Source organism: Peromyscus eremicus, chromosome 1 (genome assembly GCF_949786415.1).
Source record: "Peromyscus eremicus chromosome 1, PerEre_H2_v1, whole genome shotgun sequence".
Lineage (NCBI taxonomy): Eukaryota > Metazoa > Chordata > Mammalia > Rodentia > Cricetidae > Peromyscus > Peromyscus eremicus.
The window spans coordinates 6343659-6364577 of NC_081416.1; the positions used below are offsets into that span (position 1 = coordinate 6343659).

General features: G+C 42.6%; 2 protein-coding genes across 5 annotated transcripts in view; one reads left to right on the plus strand and one right to left on the minus strand.

The window, feature by feature from the left end:
- The window catches only part of Vti1a (vesicle transport through interaction with t-SNAREs 1A), a 328073-nt gene extending 326510 nt beyond the window's left edge, over nt 1-1563 (minus strand). The window contains exon 1 of one of the 3 annotated variants that reach the window (XM_059256394.1): nt 1100-1561. In XM_059256394.1, the coding sequence (XP_059112377.1) occupies nt 1100-1193 (94 nt within the window). In that variant the 5' untranslated portion in view covers nt 1194-1561. Of the gene's footprint in view, nt 1-1099 lie in introns of all 3 variants that reach the window. The other 2 variants (XM_059256412.1, XM_059256404.1) reach the window with 2 other exon arrangements.
- Nucleotides 1564-1598: 35 nt separating this feature from the next.
- Nucleotides 1599-20181, plus strand: Zdhhc6 (zinc finger DHHC-type palmitoyltransferase 6). 2 transcript variants are annotated; one of them, XM_059256380.1, is made up of 11 exons: nt 1599-2043; nt 2807-3269; nt 4257-4348; nt 6232-6391; nt 8096-8257; nt 9432-9485; nt 12945-13112; nt 14206-14247; nt 15141-15286; nt 15369-15415; nt 19603-20181. In XM_059256380.1, exons 2-11 carry the CDS (start codon nt 3003-3005, stop codon nt 19704-19706), a joined length of 1242 nt encoding a protein of 413 aa, XP_059112363.1. In that variant the 5' UTR covers nt 1599-2043; nt 2807-3002; the 3' UTR covers nt 19707-20181. The 2 variants fall into 2 exon arrangements, with proteins under 2 accessions (XP_059112363.1, XP_059112353.1); XM_059256370.1 differs by having other exon boundaries at nt 1599-1836.
- Nucleotides 20182-20919: the final 738 nt, after the last annotated feature.

Here is a 20919-nt window from a genome sequence, read left to right on the forward strand (position 1 = left end):
GAGAAGTTATTGCTGGCATCTTGGACTGGACTGACCAAGTAAGAAAGTGATATTAACCACAATTCTGCAGACCAATGAGAATCATCTTTTCTAGATAGTATGCTCCAGAGCTGAAGTACAGACAAAATCAGCAGCCCAATGGCAGTTCAATTTCCCTAATGAAACTGAGCCAAAAAAATAATAAAACTCATAATTTGTTCCTAACTACTTCTTAAGTCTGTACTTAAAGAAAAATAAATCCTAAAACAATATCTTACAAGTCATGAGATATCATATTACAATCACCTGCTTATTCCCCAGAACATTCTCCTGAAAAGAAAATTCTGAAAAACATTCTTGGAAAAGAAATGTCAAGGAAATTAGACATGACTCCCACTTTCACACTGTTGACAATCTAGCATGGAGGGTAATAACTGAGAGATGTGGAATTTTAGAAGTGAGCAAAATTACCCTGTACCAAGTTTTACATAAAATTGGATTATAAATACCCAAGAAGGATGAAAAACACAAAATCTCGGGGGAGAGGTCTGAAAACCATGAATCCTAACATCTAACACAAAGGGCTTCACAGAAGTATGTCATTTCATCTTTAATGAGAGAGGTATGATTCTCTCCAACCAAGAAGCAAGACGAAAACTTGCCTAGGGGACAACTTCTATGTATCAAGAGTTAGTTGGGTTGGAATTCAGGCATTCTGACTAGTCACTCTAACGGGCCGCAAATAAGATTAATAGTAATATTTACTAAAACGACAACACTGTTGCATTTGGAGATCCACAATCTTGACACTTTCATACATTTTCTTCGAATACTCTTATCTTTATAGTTTATGAAAAAAAAAATCTAGATGTAGAGCAATGTTTCCAAGGTTACACAAGCTTTAAAAGACATGGGGTAGGAATTCAACTCCACCCCCAAATGGTAACCATGCAGGAAGCTCTTTGCATTTGAAGCACTTTTGGAGTCTAAGTCAAAACATCCCAGGGACGCCAGCACCGCCCACATCAGCCTCGGGCCCAGGAGACCCGACTTGCCCAGGTGGCCGTCCGCAGCTCCCGGCTCTCCAGGCCGCCCCCGCCCGGCCGGGCAGGGTACTCACCGGGAGGAAGTCGAGGTACCCTGGAAATCTTGCTGGTGATTTCAGCACTGAGCACTGCGAAGTCCTGCTCGTAGCCTTCGAAGTCGGAAGACATGGCAGCTTGGAAACGGGCGGCCGGAGCCGAGGTCTAGCTCAGAGCAGGACTCACGAAGGGCGCCGACCCTCGGCGCAGGGACCCTGGGAAGAAGCCGCTACTGCACAGCGGGAACCCGGGACAACTCCCAGCCCAGCCGCTTCCTGGTTGTCCTTCGCAATCCTTGTCCTCCGGAAACTGGGCTGCCTGCGCCTTTTCTTTTCCACGCAGTCTTCGAGAGTAATACTAAGGGAAAACTTCACTTTCAGTGTCCCCTAGAGAACTATGAAAACCTGCATGCTCTCGGGTCACCGAAAACACTTCCCCACACTCTACATTCAGGGAAACGGCTGGAGTTTCCCCAACCCGTGAGTCGTTGCAGGCGCCTGCTTTCGGAGGGAAGATTGACGCCGCGGACCTGCCGGAAGTGTCTGTGGCGGAGCTTGCGCCAAGGGCCTGCGCGGCAGCCGCACGGCGGCCGTGTGAGCCAAAGACGCGCGGGTCGGAGCTGGTCGCGCACTCCTCTCCTTCAGGGCTCGCATTCGGCTTGCTCAGGACTGAAGTGCTCATGACGGAGCTATAAGGAGGAGAAAATCTGTCACGGGTGAACCCAGTCCGTCCCGGAAATGCGATGGCCGTGGAGCAGGCACGGGAGACCAGACAGGTGGAAGTCACCGCAGAGGGTTCAACCGGCGTGTAGGGTGGTCTTCGTCCCGACCTAGTCGGTTCAGGATCTCCAAAATGTTTAGCCCAACCTTACTTAATAAGACATTTGTCTCGTGAGTGGCGACCCCAGACCGTCCTGCACCACGGCACGGGCGGGAAACTGAGGCACCCGCAGGCGCAACAGCTGAGTGGGAATCCGTTGCGCGTACGTCATACCCATAAATCGCAGATCTTTCCCGGATTCATTCCACTCCATTGAGAACTCTCTCCGCCAACTCTTCCCTCTTCTTCCTTCTTCCCGCCCTCGCCCCCGGAGGGAGTTAATTTTTCCCTAACCTTATTTGTGCTCATTCGCGTGCATTGCTTCAGTCGTGATTTTTCACACACTCACACACACGCGCGCCGCTTTCTCGCTTTGCTTTTACCCTTGTTCGTGTACCTTGAACCCCGATCGATTGTTAATATTGGCGCTTGTGGAAACGACTGCGGGTTATTAATACACGAAGTACTATATGCGTAGAGCATGCTACACTTAATTCACAACTCTGAGAGGCAGTTTAGAACTTCCTAAAAGAAATTCGGTGCCGTGGCTTCTATTCTGGGCTCTGCTTTTACTTGTGACCTTGGCCTAATCACTCAGCCTCTCTAAGCCACTTTCTGTTGTAGGAAGAATTAGATAAGTGATAATTAGATAAGACCTTACTTCTTAGCTCTCTTAAGTCTTTGTTCTCTCAAAGGATCCACTGAGCATGGGATAGTCAATCTTTCCTGCCAGTTTGAACAAAGGAGTAAAATGTGTTTAATGTGTCCGGTTTACATGCAGTTCAAGCTTGGCTGACTGTATTTTGGATTGATAAGATGTCAGCCTCACACTAAAGTGCTTTTGGGGTGCCATTTCAGTGCCTCTTGGAATTAAATAAATGGCATGTGGAATTTTAAACGGAATTTTCCCATTTTGTTTTCTTTAGGTTGAGTTTCAAACCAACCTAGATTCTCCTTGAGATAAAGAGTTCTGGACGTCAACAATGAAAATGCCAAACTCCAAGTTAACACTCTGTCAGCCAAAGGCATGACAGTTCAGGAACAAACGGACTTGTTGCGCATAGAAATGTGTGCACAGAAAAAGAAAATCTCTAGTTCTTTAGAAGAAAGAAGGCATCCAAAATGGGCACATTCTGCTCAGTGATCAAGTTTGAAAATCTTCAAGAACTAAAGAGACTGTGTCACTGGGGTCCCATAATAGCCCTTAGTGTTATAGCAATATGCTCCACGATGGCCATGATTGACTCTGTCTTGTGGTATTGGCCCTTACACACAACTGGAGGAAGTGTGAATTTTATCATGTTGATAAATTGGACTGTCATGATTCTTTACAATTACTTCAATGCCATGTTTGCTGGTCCTGGCTTTGTCCCTCGGGGGTGGAAACCGGTAAGAAAACAATCCATTTTGACAATGGTCATTGCATAATTTTATGTTTAATTTGCCATGATAATTACATTTTGTTTTTGCCTTATCAACTTTTGTCCTAGGAGACACTGGGTGGGCTACTGCAGTTACTGATGATCACTTGTGCTTAGAATTGATATCTATTTGAAATATTGATCTGCACTAGCTATTTCAAAGCAATTGAGTACTTATTTGTTCTTTGTTTAAAAAAAAAAAGAGGCTGTGTGTGGTAGTCCATGCCTTTAATCTCTGCACTGGGGAGGCAGAGGCATGTCATCTTGTGAGCTGCCACACTTGGTCAAAATAGCAAGTTTCCAGAGAAGAAAGAGAAGAGGGTGGTGCCTCAGGCTGAGAACAGGTGGGAACACATATTCAGAAAATGGACAGCCTTGTGTGACTGAAGAAAAAAACAAAACAAAACTGTGTAGTGCAAATAAGGGTAAAACAAAGTCAAGTGGGTCAGAATGTGTGGGAGCTGCTTGTACCTCAGGGATGTGTGGAGGTTTCAGGCGAGGACATTATTGTGAAATACATAGATTTGGATGAGGAAAACAACCAGGTAGGGAGTTACTGCAGTAACACCAAGGAGGAGAGATGGCAAGGTAGTATCAAGGAGGGGGAGATTCCAGAAAGTGTCAACTCACACTTCACTCTGAAATACTAGTCAAGTTGTCCAAAACAACTGCTAAGATTTGGGTGAGTCAAACCAACTGACACTAGATTTGGGTTGAGTGTGGAGAAAAGAAAAGAAAAAGGACCCCTGAATAATCTGGAGAAGGAAGCCGTTCTTACAATTTTATCACTTAGAAGTATTTTAGCATAAATACAGGCTTTGAAAATGCAAGCTAAGGACCCTTTTCCCCCATCATCCATAAAAGAAATTAATACCACTGTAGGAACCTTCATCTATAAAGCCTGACTTGTTACTGTTTAGGATCAAGTGACTAACATGCCTTTTTTTTTATCAAGGAAAATCCTCAGGATAGCATGTATCTCCAGTATTGTAAAGTCTGCCAAGCATACAAGGCACCTCGCTCACATCATTGCAGGAAGTGTAACAGGTCTGTGACTTTCCTCTGTATGGGGGCTGATCCACTTGGTCTCTACGCTTCTGTTCATCTCCTGTCGTGGCGATAGAACCCATTTCTGTTCTCTGCAGTTCTCCTACTTTATTTCTCTGTTGTTGTGGTAAACTCTGACCAAGAGCGTTTGGGGGAGGAAGGGTTTGTTTGGCTTACAGGTTACAGTCCATCATTAAGGCAGGAGCTTGAACCAGCAACTGAGGGATGCTGCCTACTGGCTTGCTCTTCTTGGCTTACTCAGCTACCATTTTTAGACAGGTCAGGCCCACCTACCTAGGGGTGACACTACAACAGTGAACTGGGCCCTTCCATATCATTCAGCAACCAAGAAAATGATGCATAGATAATTCCCACAGTTGAGTCTGGTGGAGGCATTCCTCACTGAGAACCCCTCTTCCCAGGTATGTGCAGGTTTGGGACAAGTTAACAAAAACTAACCAGCAAGGAATCCATTTAGTCAAAAATATTATCAAAATACTTGCGTCTCTAAGACTCCTTTGCAGTTAAATGTCAATGAAGATAATTTCATTCTTTTGTTGTTAAAAGGAGAAGATTTTTCTAGAAAAATAGATATACCTTTGCTTCTCATCCTATGATTAACAAAGTAAAAGTTTTTCTTTTAGTTTTTCTCATTTGCTGTATCAGAATTAGTTACATTCACTAATTGCCATGTTGACTAGCTTCAGAATTATTCTGAGTCTGAATTAGACTGGTTTTCTCAGATTCATTCATATGTGTTATCAAAAATTTAATGGGAAGAAAACTGAATCACTATAAAAAATGCAAAATATGCCAGGACCTGGCTATCAGCAACATCTGTTGATTAATATGAAATTTAGGAAGTCATGAGATACAACTAAAATCTGGTTTGTTGCTAGGAAGTTTTCCTTTAGCAAAGAGACAGAACACAAGCTCTGTCATCTTACTGTGCTAAGGTTGTTGTAGGCCAGAAGTTCCAAGTCTACCACATACCGTGAGAAAGGAAGGAAGTACAGCTGTATTTGGGGAGCTTTATACTCATTCTCTAGAGTCCTGTGTGAACATCAGTCATGGCATGGCATTTCTGAGCTTAAGAATGACAGCCAGCTTCCTCTTTGTACTGAGACTCTTTTGGAGCCTCCCGGCTTCTGTAAGAAATGTGTTTTTGGTGTGGGTGGTTTTTCAAGACAGGGTTTCTCTGAGTAGCCCTGGCTGTCCTGGAATTCACTTTGTAGACCAGGCTGGCCTCGAACTCGGAGATCCGCCTTAGACATGTTTACTTTAGAAGCTATTATAATATCTCCTTGCTCTTGTGCTGTTTAGAATTTTAAAGAAGTCACTATAATGTAGCCATAAGTTTCTCTGGTCACACCCAGTCCTGCGGTCCCACAGCCATTTATGAAATAATCACTCAGAGGCTTAATACTAATTGCAAATTATATGGCCTATGTCTCAGGCTTCTTGCTCTTATAACTTAACTCAACCCATAACTATTAACCTATGTGTCTCCATGTGTTCCATGGCTTTACCTGCGTCCCATTGCATGTTGCTCCTTGGATAGTGGTTTGGCGTCTCCCTGTCTCCCCTTACTCTCCTTTTCTCCTTTCACTCTCTTGAATTTTCCCACCTGGCTCCATCCTGCCCTGCCATAGGCCCATGCAGCTTTATTTATTAGCCAATGGGAGCAACATATATTCACAGCATACAGAAAGACATCCCACAGCACTATAAGTTCAAAAAACCAAAAAGATTTATCTGTTTTATGTAGTTAATGCCCTGTGACTCCTGAACATACTGGATTTCTGTTTGCTTGGTCTTTTGAAAACCAGAGCTAAAGAGCACAGGATTTTCTGCTTTATGCTTCAAAACATTTTTCTTATCAGATGTATAATGAAGATGGACCACCACTGTCCCTGGATCAACAACTGCTGTGGTCACCAGAACCATGCTTCGTTCACACTGTTCCTCCTGCTAGTGCCTCTGGGCTGCATCCATGCTGCTTTTATTTTTGTGATGACTATGTACACACAGCTTTATAATCGGGTGAGTGGACATGGTGATACACTGCCATTCCTCAGTGATGGTACTACGGTTATTGGTGAAGTCCCTTTTGGAAATATCCTTTTTGTGATTTAGCTAGTACATCAGCTTTGCTGCTGTCTACATCGGTTCTTCCTTTGAAAGAGCTCTTCATCTTGGAAATGAGGAAAGGTGGTTTTATTCTGGAAGCTCACTTTTCATGCTCCAGTTGAAGTTATGCTTATTGTTTTCCCTTATCTATGGTTCATTACATTTCTAACTTAGTAATTGTGGTGAGGATGGTGGGCTGAAAGAACTAGAAGAAAAAGACACTGTGCTTTCCTTTCTGTTGTGTTCAGTTCCTGTAATAGATTGATATTCCTTTATGTGTTTGGTCATGGAGCAAGCACACTCCTAAAATAAACACATTAAACCAGGAACAGTTTGAGTTGACTTGGACATTTAACCACGAGAGAAAGTTCAGAGGTTGCACAAATAAAAAATTCCCTCAATAGGCTTGAAAGTAAAGGAGGGACGCAGGCCATAGGTGCATAGCAAACTGGAGAGTCCGTGTCCTCCACAGAGAGGACAGTCCATGTGTGATTTCAGCCAGTTTGTGGTTTGCAGTCAGTCCCAGCCCAGCAGCACTGATCTTCTAGTATTAAAGAATTGGAATTTTCATATGAGCTCTCCAGATTTTTAAATGTTAGCACCTAACTTTATGTTGTAGTGACCCTTAACCATAAAATTGTTTCGTGGCTACTTCATATCTGTAATTTTGCTGCTGTTGTGTATTGTAAATATTTCATTGTAGGATATCTGATATGTAACCCCAAAGGGGTTTGAGACACACATGTTGAGAGCCACTGTTTTAGAACATTGTACAGGCCAGGCACTACACATCTGCAAGATCTGTTTATCCAACATTTTATTTGACCACTGGTTATGGCATATGCTGTACCTGCTGCTGTGGAAGAATACTGTCATGTGAGAGTAGCATGGAGACAGTGGAAGCATAAGTGTTTCCTTATTCATAACTATTCACGTTTGTGGGGTCAGTCTCACTCTTCTGAGGAAACACCACAAACTAATACCGAAGAATAACTAATGGTGGAGCTGTGGGTGTATACAGTTCAGTGCTAGAGCTCTTGCCCAGCATGTGTGAGGCCCTGGCTTTGATTCCTTACACTTAAAGAAAAAAAAGATACTGTATGTGTCAGTAGGAGCCAAGTGTTCAGCAGAAACTGCTGTTTGCTGCAGTTGGCTTGGCAACATGTCATTATTGTTATCTTTTTGGTCGTGTTGGGGTTTTATTGTTGATGTTATTTTTTTCCCATGGGTAGTGTACCTGTGTGCATGCATATTCACATGTGTAGGGTCCTGTGGGGGTGCATGTACGTGGAAGTCCAAAGCTGATGCCAGGTGTCTTTCTTGATGGCTTTCCACTTTGTTCATTGAGGCGGGTTCTCTCAATTGAACTTAGAGGTTGAGGTAAGACAGTGTGGCTAGCCAACTTTCCCTGGGGATCCCCTGTGTTGGCCTTCCAAACTGTTTGTATAGGAGGTGCCGGTGGCACCTCTGTGTGGATGCTGGGGTTTAAGCTCTCTTCAGACTTACACAGCAAGCTTATTACCTGCCGAGCCGTCTCCTGCCCTGATTGTGCTGTAAATCACTTTCCACAGCAGTTCCTCCACAAGCATTTCACATGTGCGTTGTTATTGCCTGCAGCTCTCCTTTGGGTGGAACACAGTCAAGATTGACATGAGTGCAGCTCGGAGAGATCCTCTTCCCATTGTTCCCTTCGGATTGGCTGCATTTGCTGCCACCTTGTTTGCCTTGGGACTAGCACTGGGGACCACCATCGCTGTTGGGATGTTGTTTTTCATCCAGGTAAAGTTCTTGGTCACCTGTCTCAAAGCTGCCGTGTTGTTGGGGCTGATTGCAGTAAGAAAGAGGTAAACCTGCGTGTAAAGTTTCAGTATGTGAGAGGAACTTTGGTTATCTGTAGATAATGAATCGCCTATGTACAGTAGATAGTTTTGAAGTAATTTTGCCAGACTATCCAGCCACCAATTCATGTGATGTGAAAATATCCACTGGTAGAAACCTTGGTGGTTGAGAAAGCTGTTCTCACCCTACAGTCAGTTAGGATCTTCACATCACCCCAGGAGAGGTCAACAGAAGAATGGTACTGACTGTCTTCCATACAAATAAATGAGTGATTGTCAAAAAGGTTAAATGATTCACCCATGGTTACCCATTCGTGTGTTTAGTAAACATAATTATTAATGAAAATAAAGAGGTTTCTGAGGAAATGCACAGAGATTGGATTTTTTTCCTAATGCTTATAAATTAAGAATCATAATTAAAAACAAATTAAGACCTTGCTGTAACATGTTGCATGGACTTAATCATAGCAAAGAAACCAGGGCAGGCAAGCGTAGCTATGTTAGTTACTTTTGTGTCACTGGGACAGACTTGACACAACTAAGGAGGGTTTATTTGGGCTCACTTTCAGAAATACAAGCTACTACCATTGGCTTTGAAAGTTGCCTCTGGCCCACGGTGAGACACAACATCGTAGCAAGGAGCATGGAGAAGAGGAAGCTGTCCCCAGCATGGTGGACAAGAAATGAAGTGGGTTGTGGGAGGGAACCAGTAAAGATTCAGTCACCAAACGACACATCTCCAGTGGCTACATCATCCAGCTAGCCCACAACTAGTTTGCAGAACCTCCTAAATTAGTGCTGCCACCTTGGGACCAAGCATTCCAGATGAGCCTGTGGAGGATGCTTCTCGTTCAAACCATAACATGAGGGAAATGTGTAGGTTGCTTTGGATGGTCATGATGAGTTTGGCATAGAGATGCCATAGTACATTAATTAAGAAGTACTTTAAAGTCAGGTGAGCTGCATGCTCACTGCTACTTAACTTTACTCTGCCATCTTTGGTGTCTTTATCTCTGGGGTAGGACAATAAAAGCTGTCTTGGAATTATTACGATGATAATGATCTGAAGTAAACCAAAGCCACCTTCTCAAATTTCACTGACATTTCCTTTCCAGATAAAAATTATTCTCAGAAACAAAACTTCTATTGAATCATGGATTGAAGAGAAGGTAAATTTTAATAATTGTTTCTTCAGTCTAAAGTACTGAATACTAATTTAGTGGACGCTGGGATGTGAAAACTTGGGTCATTGGCATGCCACATGAAAGGTGAGCATAGTGAGCGTAGACCTCTTTCTACCTCAATGAACTCCCACAGGGATACTTTCTTAACACCTCTGAGCTACCGATATCTCTCAGGCAGAAAGAGAGACAACCCATTTGGGAAAGTACCAAAAACATGAGACTTTAACTCGGGCCTGCAACATTCGGCTTGTCAGAACTCTTCTGATCTCATCTGTTCTCGGAAGCTAAGCAGGGCAGGTGTGCTTAGCGTTTGGATGGACAAAACAGCGCTGTAGTGAAACACCAGCATTATAGAACATGCCTAGGCCCTGGCATCCAACCCGTGGACTTTAACTTCAACAGCAGTTCCCAAACCCTATGGTCTCAGTCATTTCTGGTCCCAGATTGCCAGGTTCACTAAAGAGCTTGTGTGTGTGCTGTGCTCACTGATAATTGCCGTATTTTCTAAGTGACATAATTCATAAACAAATTTAAAGACAATCAATTCTGTTAATACAATATTTTGTAAAAAATAATTATATGTGACAACTAAAAATAGAAAAAGTGGCCTTGTTTTAAAGACTTACAAATCTCTTTAATATCTGACTTAACAGACAATTGGAATCTCACACCTACATCTGCATTCAATCTGTTGAGACATTACTTTGGTTGAGGTTTATGAAGAAAGCCCAGCTTCCTACAGATAAGTAGGTAGAAAAGATTTTGGTGGACACTTTAGACTCTAATAGATATTCTTTGATTTTTACATTAAAGCTTGACGAGTGCTTGCCTGCTACACATCCCGGTGCTGTGGCTGAAACTCAGAACCTCATGTAGGCTTAGCAAGCAGTCTGCCGCTGAGCCGCACCCCAGGCCACCAGGGAACAGCTCTCGTCAGGGACCTTTGTGTCCTCTTTTATAGTAAAATTCATACTATTCACATTTAATTATTTATATGTAACATAAAACTTTTATATTAAAAATAGAAATACCTTTAAATATGGGAAAGCTGTCAGAATCATAGCAGGGAGAACAGGTTTCCCAAAAATTCTCCTTTTCACTTGGAAGCCTGAATTTTCTTCATCTGGCTGCAGATGCCTACAGTTGTCTACCTGCCGTGGTGCTAGTCTGACTTTACCTTTGCAAACATAGGCGCCAAACACTCAAGTTCTGCTCCTCTGGAGACCCTGCCTAATGCACTAAATAGTTAGACTCATTGTTTAGGGAAGAAGACGAGAAAAAGATGTGTACATGTTCTGTGCATGTGCAATATTTATTTTGATGTGTTTGCATTTTTGAGATGTGGTCTCACTCTAGTCCAGAGTTCTGGGGTCAAAGGTCTGCACCCTCGTGCCTGCCTCAGGTGGGCAGTTTTGTTCCTCCCCGTCCATGATTGGTTGAATCCAGGATTATAGACTGAGCACAGAGGTTGAGTCCATTTGCTGACAATGTGATAACTGACACAGGGTTGTGCCACTCTCTTCTAAGTTCCTGGCAGTTTTACCCACCGTTACAAATGTCAGGAAAGTGAAAAGAGAAGTTTGTCCTTCCTGCACCCTGAGGAAAGGCTTTGGACCGCCGTGGACAGTTTGAGTTCAGCCTCCATAGCTTATACGCGTTATGTAACTGTTCACAGTGTCCTCTTATTCGCTTCTCCAACCTCTTTTCCTACCCACTGCCCCATCTCATTCTCATAGCTTGTACGTCTTATACTTCTAGATCTTTTCCATGTTTCTTTCATCTGCCTAAAATACTCTTCCCTCTTTTTTTTGCCTGATTTTCTGCCCCTCATGATATAGTTTAGGTATCATTTCTTCCAAGAAGTCTTCCTTTACTCTCTAAGGTTGGCTAAGTACTATTTGCTGCTTTTCCCCCCTAAGAACACTGTGTGTCTATGTTTCTTTTTAGCGTATAGTATCCTTACCTTTTTTTTTTTAAGTATTTTGGGTTTTGAAAATCGGTCTATTTTAAAGAATCTGGTATTGTCATTTGGCAAGGCAAATGATTTAGCACTGAGCTGTACTACAAACACCTGAAGCTTCTGTTTATAAAAACGGGGAAAGGAATTGCTCTTTATTCGGGTGAAGGTGGATTTATAAAAGTCAGTAAATTCATATCATAGTTTGACAATTGTTTCAATAAATAGCTAGCACCCATATTACATTATAAATAACTACAAGAAACTTTTACATAACATGCTGTCCCTTAATGAACACATATTTCATAATATCATTTCTGGTAAGCATAATAAATATGTTGATGAGGGGGTTTTTTGTTTGTTTTATTTTGCTAATGATCGTGGCCCTATATTTTTATGTTAATCTAGAAATTATTAAAGCTGACACTTTATCACAGATAAACCTTCATATAAGGAAATAAATCATCAAAAACGTATTAAGATTACCAGACACTAATGTTGAGTGTGTTTGCACAGGGTCCACACTTGCTTTAAATAATGCACGTTTGTACCACTAGGTGGCAGTAGAATTTAACAAATTCAAAGCTACTTTATTTCAAGAGAAAGCTAGCCATTTAAATGCCAAAATGAGCTGTGCCATCAGAATATGCATGTGTAAATGAAGATAAAGTGTATGTGTATGTGATGGTATATTTGAGGGGCCATCACACCCCCACATTTCCCCAGAGTACCCTTGAGTAGAAGCAGCAGAAAATAGTAGATAGAAGGATAGAGGGGAGAGAAACAAATAGAAAATACAGGATAGCCTCGATCCTGATCCATCGGGCCAGAGCTTTATTCCAAAGGGCTGTTTATAACAATACCAAGGGGAGGGGCAAAGGCCAAGTATATAACAAAGCCAAGTGTAGCCCTGAACTAACACCTCATACTCTGGCCCGTGGTCCAATCAACCTCTTGTGCAGTCCTTCTAAGTACAGCCACTAGGAAACGTAGTTGGGCTCCAACAGATATAAAACCATGAAATCTCCTTCACCATCATTGCAAACTGTTTTGTGTAAAATAGTGCCTCCCTATTAACCCTTCCTGGCCATTGGCTGTCCATAACCCACACTTTCTCCTGAGTCTATTAACAGGAGATTTCTTTTTGCCTGTACTGTCTTGTGCTACTAAGCAACCAGAAGCATTGAGGGTTTTCTGCATAGGATACAGTTAGCTAATTCTGTTATTCATAAGCCTTTTGAATGCTTGTTCCTAAGACACACCCTGTCATGTGCTTTCTTGGGTATCACAAACAAGGTTAGTATTCTCAGTCAAATCCCCTCTATACTGTGACAAAATTATATTCTTTGTCAATACTACCTATATTCTAGCAATAAGAAAGTATTTTTATGAGTAATACAAATTTCACAAGTGAGTATACTCAGTAACATATTACCAAAGCCCATGCAGGCAGAAGCAGTGGTGATTTACACCTTTGTTTTCCACAGGCTAAAGATCGCATTCAGTATTACCAACTAGATGAAGTCTTTGTTTTTCCTTATGACATGGGAAGTAAATGGAAGAACTTTAAACAGGTATTTACATGGTCAGGAATCCCTGAAGGAGATGGACTGGAGTGGCCAGTAAGAGAAGGCTGTGACCAGTATAGCCTAACAGTAAGTAGTTTTGTTCAAAAAGCCTTCCTCTTTCCTGGCGGTTACTTTGTTAACTCCCTCAACTTCCTGAAACATCATAGTCACATAGTAGTGCGTGTGTTTTCAATATGTCAGAATGAGCCTAATATGAAATGACTACCTAAATCAGTCTAGTATGATAAAAACTCAGGAGTTAGAAATTGAGATAAAGACCTGATAAATCTAAGGAAAGCGGAGAGTCATTTAGCTGATCCTCTTTCCACATTTTCCTGATCCACCAGGCCAGGAAATCCTCTCTCTTCTCTTCCTGTCCATCTAGCAGACCTCCTAAGTCCTCCAAGAACTCTATGGCTAATCCCGGTCAACCAATTGCTGACTTCACCCTTTGATTTAAGGTGGCTTTATTACAGGAGTTTGGTTGTATGAACAGTTCTCCCGCAACACTAACATCTGTAGAGATTCTAAGTATCGTGGCCTTCAATTCTCTCCTGAACACTCCAGACTGCCATAAAGTCTGATTCTTTAATCCTGATTTATTGAGGTCTGGCCTTGAACTACCTTCTGTCCTGTGTTGCGACATGAGTGCCTTGTTCATCCCCAGCTCTCAACTGCCCCTCAGTTGTTCCTTCCAAGGCCTGGTCCAGCCCCATCCCTCTTGGCAGTCTAGCTTACCCAGGCTAGTTCCAACCTTACTGGACACTAGCCACATGCCACAGTCTTGTGTGTAGCTCATGAATTTTTCCTCTTGTCTTTAATGTGGTTTCCCTGGCTGTTCTGTTTAGTAGTTGCTGACTAAAGGGGCAAGTAGCAAGAATTGCTTAGTCGAGACTCATTAATAATGAGTTTTCTCGTTTGTCTGTTAGAAAATCAGTAAGGCAGCCTAGAAGCTTTGTGGGAACAGAGACTGTACCTCCCAGTTCTGGTGCCTTGTGAGCACTCAGGAGTGTGCAGAGGTGAAGACTCCAGGAAGCAGAGTCTGAGCAGAGGGCTCCATTCCAGACTGTGGCTCAACAAATACCAAACGCCAGCAACTGGGATATGCTGGTGGAAGGGGAGAGGCTGTCCAACACTGAGACAGAATACCTAACCTTTCCCTTTTCTGCCTTTCAAACAGAGAGAACAGTTGAAACAAAAAGCAGACAAGAGAGTCCGAAGTGTAAGTGAGTTATTTGCAGCGTGCTGATTTGTGTTCCCTCCAGTCAGGCACTGTGTTTCTGTGGATCTGAAAACAATTGACTGTTAGCAAATAATATTTCCTTTTATTGTGTTTATTGTTTATGCATGTGCAGCACAGATTCTTATAGGAGTCTCCTCCCACCATGTGGGCTCCAGGGATCCATATTTCCTTATATTTGTTGAAATTTGATACAATCCCCCCCTTTTTTTTTCTTTGAGATAGTCTCACTATATATCCCTGACTAGTCTTAAACCCAGAGATCCACCTTCCTCTGCCTCCAGAGAGCTGGGATCAAAGGCATGTGGTACCATGCCCAGCACATACTGTTGGCTTTTGTTTTCTTTAAAATACTTTATTTGAACTGGAGGTTTCCAAAGCTTTTAGGCATTGTGTATTGCCAACCTAGAAAAAAATACCTTTAGTGCAGCTGATGAAACCACTTCACAAGCACACTGACCTACTGGTAAAGATGATGCCACCTGTGGGCCAAAGGAAGTCCAAAGTAAAAATAAGTAACAGTAAAGATTAAGTTCCTGTTTGTACTGGCCATACTCAGCACTCTGTAGCTGCGAGTCTCTACCTAGCAACCCATTCGAGACCACAGACAGAGACATACAGACACTTTCATCATTGCAGAAAGTTCTCCTGGACACAGCACTCTGGAGAGCATATTCTTAGCAGATTTGTACTTAAAATGATGGATCCGACAACTTGAGAACAAGGGTCATCATTCCCTTATGGGAAATGGGAAATGGTGGGAAAGATGTTTTATCACTGAATAGTTTGAATCTGACCTTAAAATTTCTTATTTAAGCACGAAAGAACTAAGATATGGTAAATATTGAGATTGTTCTTCTGACCACTGATGGCAGGTTCGCTATAAAGTCATAGAAGATTATAATGGTGCCTGTTGTCCTTTGAATAGAGGAATTAAAACCTTCTTCACAAGCCCCTGCACAGAGGAGCCTCGGATACAGCTGCAGAAAGGGGAACTCATTTTAGCAACAAGAGGATTAAGGTAAGAGATGGGAATGTTGCATTTCTTTAATAGGAAACGTGACATGAACTTCAAAAGTAATTTAATCTTTTAAATATTTCAGATACTGGTTGTATGGAGACAAAATTCTCGATGATTCCTTCATAGAAGGTATGGAAATAGAAGGATATGCTTAAAGTATGTGACGGTTAGCAATAATTCCAAATTCTGTAAGAATGACTTTTATGTGTAATTACATGTAAAGCGCATTAGGGAACTGTGTTTATGTACAAGGATGCTTCTTACAGATCTCTCTCCAGTACTTATGTCTATCAGGTCCTTATGATAAGAGCTACCATCCAAGTCCTTACGTGATTATGTGGCAGATACTTACAAAGTCCCCAGTAGGCACCTATGGGTAATAGAGCAGATTAGAAGACACCTAGGCATGACCCAGTGAAAAGAGTCACAGCTGGAGAAAGATTAAGCCGAGGTCTGGTCTTCTCTGCAAGCTGTTCATGGTGGGCCCAACCAACAGCTTCCATGAAGGTGCTGCCCCCTCCTGGGCATGGGTGCTATGAGAGGAATGAGCTGGAGGGAGCCTGTCCAGGCTGTGGACATGTAACTCGGGTCTGTGGAGAGATAAATAGCCAGTATATGGCAGGCTGTGGAGACAGAAGTCTGGCACATGAACTTGAAGCTGCGATTCTTGGTTGGCACCCAGAGCTACTGAATAAGAAGCGTATTCCTGCCACTCTGTTGTGAGCCACGTGTCTTCTGGCAGACATGTCAAGAAAAAGAGCTCCACACTTGCTCAGAGCCTCATCACAGAAAGCCTTTCATTTGGAAAGAACAAGTTCTAAAAACCAGAGTTGTAATTGATGAGGGATGGAGGGGAGTTGTCTCAGGCCTTGGAATTCCAGCAGGAAGTGAGCTTTCCCACAGAAATGCCTCTCAGCAGGAAGAAAACACTGACTGAATTGGTTTGAAAGTTTGAGACTAACAGCCCTGCCCCTACCTGCATAGACTGCTATAAAAGACAGGAGGAGGAAGTGTGGGCCAAGGCCGGAATGCCCTGTTTCATTCTACTTATTTTATTGTTTTATTTCTGCTTCTGTGCTTTATTGTTCTGTTGTGTCTGTCAGCTGTGTCTTGCCTGAATAGGATTTTATGGTGCTTCTTTCTGTGCACCCACTTCTCAGTGACCTCTAGAGCACGCACTTCCGTCTCATTCCTGACATTTGTAATGGTGGGTAAAACTGCCAGGAACTTAGAAGAGAGTGGCACAACCCTGTGTCAGTTATCACATTGTCAGCAAACGGACTCAACCTCTGTGCTCAGTCTATAATCCTGGATTCAACCAATCATGGACGGGGAGGAACAAAACTGCCCACCTGAGGCAGGCACGAGGGTGCAGACCTTTGACCCCTTCACTCCCTCCCTTCCATTCCCTGTTCATTTCTCTACTTTCTGGCACTCTTAATCTAAAAACCCCAGTGCTGCTGACTCAGGCCCCATCAGGGACACAAAGTCAGCATGTTGCTGGGCGGTGGTAGTGCACGTCTTTAATCCCAGCACTCGGGAGGCAGAGGCAGACGGATCTCTGTGAGTTTGAGGCCAGCCTGGGCTACAGAGTGAGTTCCAGGACAGGCGCCAAAGCTACACAGAGAAACCGTGTCTCGGAAAACCAGGAAAGAAAAAAAGTCAGCATGTGCCTTCCCAATGCAGATCCCCGCCAGCACTGCCGTCTTTACAGCTGTTACTGAGTGCAGACCCTAACCGGTAGACCTCCCGAAGGCAAAGGGAAAGTAAACACCAGAGGATGCCTTAGTCCCAACAGGTGCACAAACACAGATAAAATGTTGAGACATCAGACCACAGCCACTAGGACACCTGCCCAAGCTTGCAGCTTCTCAGTACCAGAACCCCAAACTAAGAGAAAGCTGAACTGCTGGCCAAGATTTCAGAGTTCTGCTTCCTTGAAGGATCACTGACCTCATGAAGACTCCAACAGAGGAGATGAAGGCAATAAAGGAACAACTCAGAAGCTAGACAGGAAAGTTACCAGAGGGCTAGTCAGGCAAAGTGCAGGGAAAGTCAGTAGCTAATTGAGACACCGACAAAGAAAGATCCAATCAAACAAACAAACAACCAAACAAACACCAACAAAGAGAGCCGTAGAAAGGAATCATAGCAGAGACCAGGCAGAAGGACAGCTGTTAGAGACAGATGAGGTGAGACAGCAACACACTCTATATACAAAACAAAACAGCAACACACTCTATATACAAAACAAAACAGCAACACACTCTATATACAAAACAAAACAGCAACACACTCTATATACAAAACAAAACAGCAACACACTCTATATACAAAACAAAACAGCAACACACTCTATATACAAAACAAAACAGCAAGGCAAACGCTTCCAAACACTCTGAAATACAGTCCAGAAACTAAACCTAAGAATCACAGGCTAGAAGGAGATAGTCTAATTTATAAGCAGTTTAGTCAATGAAATTGGAAAGTCACAAACTACGAGGAAAAAATGGGCACAAGATGCATGTAAAACCCTAAAGAGTCATGGCCAGAGAAGAACCCAAGAAAGATGTCAAAAACGCAAAGCAAAGAAAAACAGCTGTAAGGGGAATGGCAAAGGCAAACCAGTGGAATAACCAGACCTCTTCTCAGTAACTGTAAAAGTCAAGCGTGTTTGGAATGGTGTATCTCAAGCCCTGAAAGTAAGCAACTGCCAACAATTTCCCAACAAATCTGGGGAAAGTGTGGAGACCAGGAACCCTTAGTCACTGCTGTTGGGAGTGTAGAGCTACAGCCCTCTGGAAAGTCAGCATAGAGGTTTCTTAAAAAAAAAACTAGAAATGGAACTGCCATATTACTGACGTGTGCCCATCTGTAGTATATACTTAAATGACTCTCGGGTCCTACCACATAGACACTTGCACCCATGTTTATTGCTGAATCATTCACAGTAGCTAAGGAACAGAACCATCTGACATGTTCGCTGACAGATGATGGGTAGAGAAAATGCAGCATATACACACGGTCAAATTTTATTTGAAATGTGCAATGCCATTTCCAAGAAAATAGATGCAAATGAAATTCATTATGTCAAGTGAAATAAGCCAAACTCAGACAAGTAACTACAACTTTTTTTGCATATGTAGATTCTAGAGGGTGGGTTGGGTTATGTTTAAACTAGAAATGGGGAAACAGTTTTTTAATAATTTATTTTTTGTGTACATTGGTGCTGTGTCTGCATGTATGTCTATGTAAGGGTATCAGGTCCTCTAGAACAGTAGTTACAGACAGTTGTGAGCTGCCATGTGGGTCCTCTGGAAAAGCAGCCAGTGCTCTTAACTGCTGAGCCATCTCTCTAGCCCCTGAAAACAGTTTTTAAAAGGTGATTGGATACAGATATGTATGATATGAGACGAAAGGATTATTATTAGGAAGGGAACCAGCAGGAGGGTTTAGGAGGAAGATGATGGAAGTGGATGGAAGAAAAGAACCATTAAAAATAGTCTATAAAGTTGCTGTGAAGAAACGCATTACTTTGTGTGCTAATTTTAAAAAGTAACTAAATCCTGACGTACGTCTTAGCAGGAGCTGTCCTTTAGTTATCCGTGAGAGAAGTGAAGCCCAGAGACTAAGCAAAGGCAGCTTGCTCACAGCCCACACTGCAAACCGCACCTGAAGAGTCAGGTCCCAGATACCCTGTGCCATCTCTGCAGCCCCTTTAAGGGAGCATTCCCTTTAAAGTGAAGGTTGAAATTGAGTGTGTTTTCCTGAATTATGTCTTTTTAAAGTAAATATTAACCTAAGATCTTCTTAAAGAAAATACTTTGGATTAATCATAAGTTAACCCTATATGACAGCTTAGGTGATTTTGGTATAGAAATTGATATGCTGGGAGCACATGCCTGTAATCCCAATATTCAGGAGGATCATAGGTTCAGGTCTAGCCTGAACTACACAGCAAAACTCCCAAAAAAAGAAAGAAAAAGAAGAAAATGCATAAAGGCTGTGGAAAGGTCATCCTTAGAACACAATGTAATGGTGTGCCAGAACAATCACCCATATATTGATAACCCCAGTTCAGTTATGCACTCTCTAAGCCACACCAGCTCCTTTCCCAGTTAATGGGATTTGGGGAGTCTATTTCCTAGCTTGGTAGAAGCATTTGGAAACCATGCTTTCCCTGACCTGTGTCTGAGAACTGATGAGGGACAGCAGGATGTCTAACTAAGCTTATCTTCATTTGAAGTAGTAGAACTTGCTCTCGGTAATGTCACCTAGTCCTGCCTGCTTCACCATAGCATAACTTTCTCCCTTAGGTACTTCAAGAATAAGAGGGTGGTTCCCTAGAAACTGTGTGGAAAAGTGTCCCTGTGATGGCGAATCAGATCCAGCCCCAGAGGGTGAGAAGAAGAACAGATAGCCACTGTTTAAGTGAAATCATTAAGTCTTCATTACTTGAAAAATCACATATATTACCCAAGAATTATGCAACAAGCCTATTCTGCTTAAGGTATTTTTTTCCTCAAAGATGCTCTAGTGCCATGGTTTAAATATCTTGATTACCATTGAAACAGAAGCCACTCTGCATATGCCTTTGAATTCCTGCCGTGTTTCCACTTCTTCCTACTGAAGGAAAGTCGTTCCAGCCAACTGAGCAAATTGCACTTTCTCCAGGCTTTCTGTGTGCTGTACACCTGACTTCAGCTGCAGATCTAGTTCCCCTTGGCCAGGGTTACCTGCATGTGGTTGTTCTGTTTCTTCCTCAATTGACATTTCTTTCATAATCTAGAGACTATAAAACTTGTCAGATTCAATATAAACTCAAATTTTGTTACTTTTAATAATGCAGATTTTGTCAAATCCAATAAAGGTCAATGGATGTTCTGTAAAAATTACAGTTTTCACTCAAAAGTGTGTTTTCTGAGGAAAAAAGTTTCTCTTACGTCCTTATAGAAACACTGCCCCGCTACTATGTGCAGACTTGGCATCTTGAGTCATGAGTCTTAAGACATGAGATATCAGTTCAGTATGTGAGCTCTGTTGTTAGTAGATTGGCTTAACAGCTTTACACCTAGTGGAAGTCACTAGACAGTGTCTAATGTCAGAACCTGAAGTCTGTGAAAATACTAGGATCTAAAGGTGAACTTGTTAAAGAGGGAGTAAGTAGAATTATAGGGGAAAGCCTGCTACTCTGCCCTTGTGTAAACTAATTGAACATTCCTTAATTCTTTGCAGTCAGGAACTTAAGGCTTCTGGGATCACCAGGCTTGTAGTGGGTAAGAGTAAGAAATGGGCACTTGGGGACTTGGCAGTGAAGCAAGCATGGTGTTTACTCCATTGCAGGAGCAGTAGGTAAGCATGTGTCAGATATAATCATTTCTGAAGGCAAGATGGTCTTGAGTTGACAAAGCAGATGAGGAGACAAGCCATGTGCCTGTGGAAGTGTCTGCATTTTAGACAGAAACGGCAAGAACACATACTGTGGTGTGCCTGGCATGTTGGAAGACCAGCAAGGCAGTCACTGAAGTCAGATGGAGGAAGGGGCATATAGAAAGTCAGAGCTGAGAAGGCTCTAGCCCAGCAAGGGCTCTAGAAGGTAGTCCTGCCTTCCCTTTGTTTCAGGGGCATTGTTT